Source organism: Tupaia chinensis, unplaced genomic scaffold, assembly GCF_000334495.1.
Source record: "Tupaia chinensis unplaced genomic scaffold, TupChi_1.0 Scaffold000271_1, whole genome shotgun sequence".
Classification (NCBI taxonomy): domain Eukaryota; kingdom Metazoa; phylum Chordata; class Mammalia; order Scandentia; family Tupaiidae; genus Tupaia; species Tupaia belangeri.
Genome location: NW_006159752.1, coordinates 3659141 through 3670783, shown reverse-complemented (window position 1 = coordinate 3670783; position 11643 = coordinate 3659141). Strand labels below are relative to the sequence as shown.

General features: G+C 42.5%; 1 protein-coding gene across 1 annotated transcript in view; it reads right to left on the bottom strand.

Annotated features, from left to right (window-relative positions):
* MTMR7 (myotubularin related protein 7) overlaps positions 1-11643 on the bottom strand; it is a 139989-nt gene that overhangs the window by 14076 nt on the left and 114270 nt on the right. The window contains exons 8-9 of the mRNA XM_006149702.1: positions 1750-1859; positions 144-269 (exon numbers count right to left, since the gene is read on the bottom strand). Coding sequence (XP_006149764.1) covers positions 144-269; positions 1750-1859 — 236 coding nt within the window. The remainder of the gene's footprint in view (positions 1-143; positions 270-1749; positions 1860-11643) is intronic.

The window sequence follows — 11643 nt, the reverse complement described above, 5'->3', positions numbered from 1 at the left end:
TTCCCTATTTAATTAACCTTGCTGATCTATTAAGAGAAAAATAATGCTGATGAGAGAAAACAAAGTTGTCAACAGTTGCCAAAAGAGAAGTTCGTTCATTCCTGGGCAAGGCGCTGCCCTGGGAATGGCCGGCACACACTCACCATGAAGCCCTGCAGGGTCCGGTAGTGCGGGTCCAGCAGGAGGCTCGCCACTGAGCACACTTGGGCAGTCCGGTCCCAGCCGTCGGAGCAGTGGACGAGCACGCTTGCCCCTTCCTCTGAAACAGCCTAGAAACAAGCATCGGCAGTCACACGGAATAGCCAGAAAAACAGAACTCTCTCATAGAACTGGGTTTGGTTATGTCTTACAGCAAGAAAGAGGCAAAACATAAGGAAACAAACAAAAACCCTCTTCATTCCTTCATTCTTCATTCATTCATATTGAGTGCTTACGCACACCCAGCGAGGGCAGAGCCAAGGAGTGGTTGGTGCCAAGAGCTGCAGCTTTCCCTTCCTTTAACCCAGGAGCCACCACTCAAATTCACATCGAATAAACATACTGGGGTCTTCTGAAAGTTTACAGAAAATAAGTTTCATGAAAAAACTATGCGTGGATTTCGAGTTTTTTTGGTACCAAAAATTCTATTTTTTCCATGAACTTTCTGAAGTTCCCATCATATGTACTAAATGAAAACATCCTTCCTACGCAGACGTGCCTTCACAACATTCCAGCCTATCTTCAACCCTTCTTCCTCTCCTCTGGGCTTCCACATTATGTCTTAACTGAAATGCTAGAGTTGCTGCTAGCTCCAACCCTTTCCCAAAAGGAAAAGATAGAGAAATTATAAAACTATGATGTTACAGATAAAAGGACGAGAGTCTGGTAAGGGATGCAGGATCAGGGGAAGGAGAAGAAAACAAAGGTAAAAATTACACCAGGAAATTTCTGCCAGGACTACTTATTTGCTATTGAAAATGGACACACGTTTTAGCCGAGTATCTTGGCAAGAAACAGAAATTGGGAAACATGGTAGAGATTTTCATCATCATGTTTATCTGACTCGAAATTTTATTGTTCCTCATTCCTTTGTTTTCTGTCTCCCACACCAGAATGTAAGTTCTGTGAAGGAAGAGACGACCTGATTTTTTCAGCACTGCATCTGCAGCACCTCGAATAGTGCCTGGCCCTAAATAAATACTCGTTGAATAAATGATTATCTAATAAAGAGGAACACACCATTTCATCAGAAAAGATACATTCTCTTTAGATATAAATCTAAACTTATATAAAATGAAAACCAACAAAATAGATAACGCATTTAAATATAACTTGAAATAATTTGAGAGTTGTAGCAAGATTCTTTGTATTTCAGCCTAGGATCTTCCTACCAGCTACAGGAACACGGCTTTTGCTTATGCCAGGAGCAAAAAGAAGCTCTTGGGTATAAGAGTTTTATCCTCTACTTCTGAACTCACATTTGGGTGTACGAGATCTCCTATAAAAAAGTTCTTTCCTCTTCCAGCATTAGGACTAATGGAAGAGAGAATACTGTGAACCGTTAATATTTGACCACTGTGCTGACACAATCTCACAGTGAAAATCATCTTCAGAGGGTAAAACTACATGGAGGTCTGTAAACCCAGCTACTTGTTCAACACCATGGAGCTGGGTACAACAGGAACAGAAGGTGAGGAAATACAATTGTCATTTTGAAGTCGCAGCGGCTTGCTGGTCTACCTCAAGCTTATTTTCTCTGCCATCACATACCTTTGCGATAAATATTCCTGCATCCAAGATGGCTTTGATGTGCCTTAGCCAGCCACAGTTCTCCAGACCCCACAGGAAATCGCTCATGGAAGGAGATTTAAGTTCACACACTGTAAAATCCATCACATAAGGTGAAATTAGGGCAAGCTCTCATTTTACATGTGATTATATTTTATGGGTAGTTTATTCACGATTCCTTTGTTATAGGAAATATTTTCTGGAAGACTCAAGTCAAAATGAATACCCAAGTTCATTACACTTGATTCTATGGAACCATTTCAAGAAAAGCTTTTCTACCTTCCTTGGTCATAGAGGATGTTGGATCTGTTAACAAATATTACACCTGCAAAGTTTAAAAAACTAACATTAATGAAAACCAGAGAATGTGAAAATAGTAAAGGTCAGGTAGAAAACATCTATTTACCTTTCTAGCAAAGATATCAAAATGGACCACAAAGGGGCACATGAGTTAAGAATGCTATGAAAGAAAAATCATGTAACTCCTGCACTCCCCAGCTGTAGAACTCTCCATCACCGGACCACTGCAGATCAGAACTGCTGTGAAAACACTAAACACAGCCACCCTGCAAGTCTTCAATGGAAGCGCCCAAACTCCTCTTGCCAACACCCTCCCCGCACCTACCTCATGGGAGTAAAGCTTGTGAACATAAAGATAATATCTGCTCTTCTGATCCAATCCTAGCCTGTCATGTTTAGGGTTTTTCTTTTGATTGAAAAGTTACTAAAACCTAGGATCTATGTGTACACAACTGAGGCAGGTGTTTAAACATTTCTTTAATCTCATCACGAGCAACCTTCATCTCGAGAGCTTATCTTTTATTTAACATAATGAAAAAGCTTTAGAGCTTATGTTCTGACTACTTATCATAAATACTACATTCCTGAGTTTACAGGTTTTATACCCAGAAAGCCCTTTTGAAGTGTCTTATAAATCATCCAGTAAAATTAAATAATGATGCATAGATTTTGGTGTTAGCATCAAGTGTATTTCATTATGCTCTGGGATATAGTCGAAACATGTGGGAGTAGGAAGCCCTGTTTTCTACTCCCAACTTTATCAGTAATTAGCTGTGTAATATTGTACATGTTTAAATCTTTGAGCCTCAATTTTGTCTTTTTTTTTTTTTTTTTTTGAGAGGTTTTTGCTGTAGGGCATGTGCACTCGCCAGAAAGACAGAGATACAAAATGAGATATCACTCCCCAGGGGGATGGCCATGCTGCAATCCCTTCTCCTCCATTCTCCTCTCGGGATCTTGGGCACGCACGCACACGCACCCAGCATGAGTTTAAGCCACCGGGTCCGGGACTTGAACCGCGGTCGACTACGTGGGAGTTCAGCAACATAGCCGTTACGCTAACTGCTGGTCCCTCAATTTTGTCATTTTAAAAATAGGAAGTAGTAGTGGTAGTCAGACATGGAAATGGTCATGTGACAAAAATATGTATGTGAAATAAACTGATATTTTAATAAGGTAAAAAGAAGTAATAAAATATTGATGGTATACGAAATTATATCCTTCAAATTCTAGACCCCAGATTGACTTTGCTAACTCTTCATAAGCATTGTACATTTGGGATACATGGCCACTACTAACAGTGTTCCATTTATTAACTGTCCTGCCCTGTTACATGTCAAATAACATGGCTTTGTGCAAGGTAAGAGCCACACAAAGAAAGGATAAGAAGTTAGATTCTAAATCATAGATGACAACAATGATAAAGAAAGTAACACTGGAATTCCCAGCAAAAGTCTCTACTTAAGAAGGCAATGGGTAGGACCAAAAGTCCCTACTTCAGAAACAACAGATGGCCTAATGGTTACATCACTGGACTCCCATGTAGTTAACCGCAGTCTGAGTCTTGAACCTGGTGACTTAAAACTCATGCTGGGTGTGTGTGCATGTGTGCCCCAAATCCTAAAAGAAAGAGTAGAGAAGGGACTGAAGAGTGACCATACCCTTGGGGGAAGGGAGTCATTTCTTACTTTATATCTCTCTGTCTCTCTCTGGTGAGTGCACACACCCTAACAAAAATCTCTTAAAAAAAAAAAAAAAAAGGAAAGAAAAGAAAAGAAAAGAAAAAGAAAACAATGGGTTAGCCCCACAGCCTCATGGTTAAAGGAGCTAGATTCTATATGGCCCAAAGTGATTCAAATCCTGACCCGGGAAGCTTAAAACACATGCTGCGCATGTGTGCGTGTGTGTCCAAAATGGAGAAATGGAGAAGGGACTATGGTGTGATCACACCCTTTCAGGGGGAATGTCTTCCCTTTCTCTAGTGAGTGCATGCACCTGTTGGCAATTAAAAATAGAAAAAAGAAAAGTAAATCACATTATAAATATGTTTAGGAAAAAGCTATGGTTTGACTCTCCCCTCCAAAACTCATGAAAACTGCCCTCAGGAGTGGATTAAGCTGTTAGTCTAGAAGTGGGTTAGTTTTGAGGGAGTCGGTCTCCTTGGTCCCTGTCTTAGACCCTCTCTCCGTCATCTTCTCTCCCTATGCCATGCTTTCTACCGTATCATGACAGAGCAAGAAAGCCCTTACCAGAAGCAGCCCCTTGATCATGAACTTCTCAACCTCCAGAACCGTCAGATAATACATTTATTATAAATTATTACTCGGTCTCTGGTATTCTGTTACAGCAGCAAAAAAAAAAAAAGGGACTAAGACAGCAAGATTCCAAAGTCTTCCTTCCAAAAGCCTGCCCTGAGCTACAAGCATGTGCTTCCTGTACTCTAATGAGCAGCAATGCTACTAAGGTCCTTCTAGAGTCCTGGCCAGGAGCATTGTCCCCTTGCTGCCCCCTGCTGCCCTCGGGCCCAAAATCGCAGGGAGGAAGACACTACAAACAGCGAGTAAAGTTCATACAAAACGGCAAAGGAAAGGGCACTTCGCTGAAGCCTGGTGAAAAATATTCAGATTGCGTCACAGAATCTACAACTCTATTCATCAGCCCAGTACCCTGGGGTGCTCAGTCCTGGGCTACTTCCAAGCGTATGGTTTTAGTTATTAAATTGTTAAATATTTTAACTTACAAAGGTTTTAAAAGAACGTAACACATCCTGGCAATGAAAGACTAGTGACTAAGAAAACTAACTTAATAAATAAGGAGCCAGCAGGTGGCACAGTGGTTAAGGCGTTGGACTCCCAAATGGCCAACTGTGGTTTGAATCCCAGACCCAGCACCCTGAAAGTCACCCCTGCCTGTGTGTGCATGCGTACTTAAAAATCCTGAGAGGAGACTGGAGAAGGACTGCAGTGTGGTCATCCGCCCTGGGGCGTGACTTCTCACTTTCTCTCTGTCTCTGTCTCTCTCTCTCTCTAGCAAGCGTACATGCCCTATAGCAAAAATCTCTCTAAAAACATTTAAAAGTAAGCTATCAAGCCATGAAAATACATGGAAAAAACTTAAATCTTTATGACTAAGTGAAAGAGGTCAATCTGAAAAGACTGTAGAATGCAAGATTCCAATTATATGACGTTCTGGAAAAGGCAAAATTATGGGTACCAAAAAAAGATCAAGTGTTTGTAAGGTTAGAGGGGATGATTGGGTGATGTGTAGGGCACAAGAATTTCTAAGCCAATGAAATTACTCTGGGGGCTGGCACGTGGCGTGGTGGTTAAGTGTGCGGGACTCCCACATGTCCGACCGCAGTTCGAGTCCCAGACCTGGCAGCTTGCTTTCTCACTTTCCCTCCCTCCCTTTTTCCCTCTCTCTCTCTCTTCCTCTCTGGTCAAATTAAAAATAAGTAAATAAAGTTAAATAAAATAATTATTTTTTTAAAAAGATAGAAAAGGAATTACGGTGGCACAGTGGTTAAGGCGTTGGACTCCCAAATGGCCAACTGTGGTTTGAATCCCAGACCCAGCACCCTGAAAGTCACCCCTGCCTGTGTGTGCATGCGTACTTAAAAATCCTGAGAGGAGACTGGAGAAGGACTGCAGTGTGGTCATCCGCCCTGGGGCGTGACTTCTCACTTTCTCTCTGTCTCTGTCTCTCTCTCTCTCTAGCAAGCGTACATGCCCTATAGCAAAAATCTCTCTAAAAACATTTAAAAGTAAGCTATCAAGCCATGAAAATACATGGAAAAAACTTAAATCTTTATGACTAAGTGAAAGAGGTCAATCTGAAAAGACTGTAGAATGCAAGATTCCAATTATATGACGTTCTGGAAAAGGCAAAATTATGGGTACCAAAAAAAGATCAAGTGTTTGTAAGGTTAGAGGGGATGATTGGGTGATGTGTAGGGCACAAGAATTTCTAAGCCAATGAAATTACTCTGGGGGCTGGCACGTGGCGTGGTGGTTAAGTGTGCGGGACTCCCACATGTCCGACCGCAGTTCGAGTCCCAGACCTGGCAGCTTGCTTTCTCACTTTCCCTCCCTACCTTTTTCCCTGTCTCTCTCTCTTCCTCTCTGGTCAAATTAAAAATAAGTAAATAAAGTTAAATAAAATAATTATTTTTTTAAAAAGATAGAAAAGGAATTACTCTGTATGAGACCGTAACAGTGGCTACATGCCATTACACACCAAGAGCAAATAACAAATGTATCACTGTGGTGGGGGTGTGATGGGGGAGGTTACGCATATCTGGGGGTAAGGGTGTTTCAGAATCTCTGCTCAATTTTGCTATGAACCTAAAACTGTTCTAAAACAATAAAACCTTTAGAAAAATGTAACAAACACCCAGGTTGGTCAGAATTGCTTCAGGAAGGGACCAGCAGATGGCGTCATGGTTACACTGGACTCCCATGTAGTCGACTGTAGTTCAAGACCCAGACGCGGCGGCTTAAAATTCAAGCCAGGTGCGTGTGCGTTTGTGCCTATGATCCCAAGAAGAATAGAGAAGGGATTGAAGCGTGGTCATGCCTCCTGGAGGGGGGGGTGATTTCTCGCTTTATGTCTTCCTGTCTCTCCAGCAAGCACACATGTCCTATAGCAAAAATCTCTCTTAAAACAAAACAGAAAAAGAATTGCTTCAGGAAAAAGAGAGAGAAAGTGAGAGGGGAGGGAGAAAATGTTACAAAGCTCTACTCTCCCTTCCTGCTTCTCTTCTCTGTAACTGCTAACACGCCCCAGCAAGGTTTTCCCCTTTCACTACTTAATGCTTGCTGTATGGACTGGGGCAAGTGACTTAGCCTCTCTGTGCCTGTTTTCTCAGCTGTAAAGTGAGGATAACAAAAACCCCAAAAGGTTGTGATATATGTTAGCATTTATTACTATTATCCTCAAATAATATATTGTTCTTATATGTATTAAAATGTACATAAATAGACCAGCAGGTGGCGTGGAGGTTGAGGTGGCTGGATCCCACATGGCTGCTATAGAGTCCCAGACCCAGTGGCCTGAAAATCACTCCAGGTACATGTCCATCTATGCCCCAAATCCCGAGAGGAATGGAGGAGAAGGGATTGTGACTTGGCCATGCCCCCCAGTGGGGTGATTTCTCTCTCTCTCTCTCTCTCTCTCTCTCGTGCAGAAGTACCCTATAGTAGATTAAACACACACACACACACACACACACACACACACACACACAAATATTTATTACAGCCTTTTGTAGCTTGAGTTTTTCTTTTCCTTCTTTTTGGTGTTATATTATTTTGACTTCCAGTTTACATATCATTACCACACATCTGTGTAGGGTAGTGTGCTTTTTTAAGATATGCATACAGTGTGTAATAAATCAAGGATGTAGACATGTAGACATGTTCATCTTACCACTGAATAGTCTATCGTGTTGTGCACATTGAATAATCATTCTGCTCACTTTTGTCAACATTTTCACTGTGCTGTGGTACACAGCACCATAACCTATGCTACCTGATATCATGCAGTCTTGTCTACTCTAGCTCTATGCCAGAGTCCCTCCACTTCCACCAGCGACCACGGACATCCAGTGTGTGTTAAATGTGGGATTTAGTATTCGTCCTTCATAGTACAGCTCATTTCCTTTAGCATCACATCTTTTAAGTTTGTCCACTTCGTGTTGAATGACTCTCTTCCTTTTTTTTTTAATGCCAGAGGAAACGAGAGAGAAACAGAGAGAGAGAGAGAGAGAGAGGGAGTGTCCAATGGGACCTGTTCATGCTGCAGTTCCCTTCCCTTCATTTCCTTCCTGTCAGGACCCTGAGTACATGCACACACTTGTACCCGATGTATATTTCATGCTTCTGGGGCTGGGAATTCAGCCATGGTCAGCCAGGTGGCATCTAGCTCCCTCTACCAAGTGCTTAACCACTGCTTCAGAGCCAGCCCTTATTCTTCATGGCTGAATAGTATTTCATTGTGTATATATGCCATATTTTCTTAATACAGTCATTAATTGTTGGACAGTTATGTGGATTCCTTGTCTTAGCTCTGGTGTATAATGCTGCAATAAACGTGAATGTGCAAATATCTGACAGTGATTCCCTGTTCTTTGGGTAAATAGCCAGAAGTGGCAGTCCTATTTGTACATTTTTTTTTTTTTTTGGAGAGGTTTTTTTTTGCTATAGGGCGTGTGCGCTCACCAGACAGACAGAGAGAGACAAAGAGACAGAAAGCAAGAAATCACCCCCCAGGGGGGATGGCCACGCCGCAATCCTTTCTCCTCCATTCTCCTCTCGGGATCTTGGGCACGCACGCACACGCGCCCAGCATGGGTTTTAAGCCACCGGGTCCAGGATGCGAACCGCGGTCGACTACATGGGAGTCCAGTGACATAGCCATTACGCTAACTGCTGGTCCCTATTTGTACATTTTTGAGGAACCTCCAAACTGTTTTCCACAATGACAGTATTAATTTACATCCCCACCAGCACAAGGGTTCCCTTTTTTCTGAAATCTCACCAGTTCTCTGTTCATAGCCATCCTTTTTTTCTTTTTCTTTTTCTTTTTTTTAAGAGGTTTTTGGCATAAGGTGAGTGTGTTCACCAGACAGACAGAGAGAGACAGAAAGCAAGAAATCACACCCCCCCCCCGGAATATTTATTACAGCCTTTTGTAGCTTGAGTTTTTCTTTTCCTTCTTTTTGGTGTTATATTATTTTGACTTCCAGTTTACATATCATTACCACACATCTGTGTAGGGTAGTGTGCTTTTTTAAGATATGCATACAGTGTGTAATAAATCAAGGATGTAGACATGTAGACATGTTCATCTTACCACTGAATAGTCTATCGTGTTGTGCACATTGAATAATCATTCTGCTCACTTTTGTCAACATTTTCACTGTGCTGTGGTACACAGCACCATAACCTATGCTACCTGATATCATGCAGTCTTGTCTACTCTAGCTCTATGCCAGAGTCCCTCCACTTCCACCAGCGACCACGGACATCCAGTGTGTGTTAAATGTGGGATTTAGTATTCGTCCTTCATAGTACAGCTCATTTCCTTTAGCATCACATCTTTTAAGTTTGTCCACTTCGTGTTGAATGACTCTCTTCCTTTTTTTTTTAATGCCAGAGGAAACGAGAGAGAAACAGAGAGAGAGAGAGAGAGAGAGGGAGTGTCCAATGGGACCTGTTCATGCTGCAGTTCCCTTCCCTTCATTTCCTTCCTGTCAGGACCCTGAGTACATGCACACACTTGTACCCGATGTATATTTCATGCTTCTGGGGCTGGGAATTCAGCCATGGTCAGCCAGGTGGCATCTAGCTCCCTCTACCAAGTGCTTAACCACTGCTTCAGAGCCAGCCCTTATTCTTCATGGCTGAATAGTATTTCATTGTGTATATATGCCATATTTTCTTAATACAGTCATTAATTGTTGGACAGTTATGTGGATTCCTTGTCTTAGCTCTGGTGTATAATGCTGCAATAAACGTGAATGTGCAAATATCTGACAGTGATTCCCTGTTCTTTGGGTAAATAGCCAGAAGTGGCAGTCCTATTTGTACATTTTTTTTTTTTTTTGGAGAGGTTTTTTTTTGCTATAGGGCGTGTGCGCTCACCAGACAGACAGAGAGAGACAAAGAGACAGAAAGCAAGAAATCACCCCCCAGGGGGGATGGCCACGCCGCAATCCTTTCTCCTCCATTCTCCTCTCGGGATCTTGGGCACGCACGCACACGCGCCCAGCATGGGTTTTAAGCCACCGGGTCCAGGATGCGAACCGCGGTCGACTACATGGGAGTCCAGTGACATAGCCATTACGCTAACTGCTGGTCCCTATTTGTACATTTTTGAGGAACCTCCAAACTGTTTTCCACAATGACAGTATTAATTTACATCCCCACCAGCACAAGGGTTCCCTTTTTTCTGAAATCTCACCAGTTCTCTGTTCATAGCCATCCTTTTTTTCTTTTTCTTTTTCTTTTTTTTAAGAGGTTTTTGGCATAAGGTGAGTGTGTTCACCAGACAGACAGAGAGAGACAGAAAGCAAGAAATCACACCCCCCCCCCGGGGGGGGATGGCCACGCCGCAATCCCTTCTCCTCCATTCTCCTCTTGGGACCTTGGGCACGCACGCACACACACCTGGCGTGAGTTCCAGCCACTGGGTCCAGGACGTGAACTACAATCAACTACGTAGGAGTCCAGCGACATAGCCATTACACCAACTGCTGGTCCCTGTTCATAGCCATTCTAACTGGGGTTAGGCAATACCTCATTGTGGGTCTGATTTGCATTCCTCTTATGATAAGCGATGTCTAACATTTTTTATACGCTTTTTAGCTATTTGTATGTCATCCTTTGAGAGTTGTCTGTTCATATTGATTGCAAATTTTTAAACTGAATCATTAGCATTTTTGTGGATAAGCTGTTTCACCTCCTAGAAGATTCTGGTTATGAATCCTTTCTCTGAAGCATACATTGCAAACCTTTTCTCCCATTCTGTGGATTGTCTGTTTATTTATTGTTTTCTTTGTGCAGAAGCATTTTAGCTTGATGTAATCACACTTTTCTACTGCTGTTGCTGCCCATACCTTAGGAGTATTATTTAAGAAACATTTACCTACTCCCCTGTGTTTGCCTCATGTAGTTTTATAGTTTTGGGCTTTATATTTTAATGTTTAACTCATTTTAATTTTTGCAAATGGTGAAAGATAGGGGTCTAGTTTCATTCTTTTGCAAGCAGATATCCAATTTCCATGGCACCATGTATTGAAAACACATTATTTTCTCCACTGAACTGTCTTGTGACCGTTGTCGGAGATTAGCTGGCTCTCTGAATTTTTGCGTTTATTACTTCACGATCTCTCTGGTGGGGAGTGAGGAGGAAGACGTAAATATATATCGTGCTCAACTAGAGATGAAATTAAACTGTGCACCTGTGCAAAGAGGTGTTGGAACTGAGATTCCCTGTATTAAACTACGTCATTAAAAAAAATTCCCTCCTGGATTCAGGTGAGGACTCTGCATGAGGAAAATAAAGACTTCCCTGAGACACGGGGACCTCATACGTGTCCAGAATCCAGATTTACACTTTCTTTATGCGCAAAAGCCCCCAGGCCGGGAAGTCATCGTATTTGGGCTGGGGGGTCTCACAGACACCTGGCAGAAGCAAACTAACCACTGCTCAGGGGCTCAATTCTGTAATTCTGCAGAATCCCACAGAGAAAACATAACTGAAGAGAGGTTTGCAACATACCAGAGAGCAGTGTTCCTAAAAGCAAGCAAGCAGAGGGAAAAAAAAAAAAAAAAACATACAGGGTTGTCCCCCCAAAATATGATAGAGTAGAACGGCAATCTGGGACAGACGTTAATATATCTGAACTGGAGCAGGAGAGTGGAAGGTGCCAGAACGCAATACAGTTCGTGTTCCTGATCACCCACACTCTGGTGCTTCGGGGGTGAAAAACCATGCCAGGCACTGTGGTGTAACTCACCGCAGCTGATCCACAGCTGGGCTTCCCGCACCACCCCCCCCCCCAAGGGGGGGGGT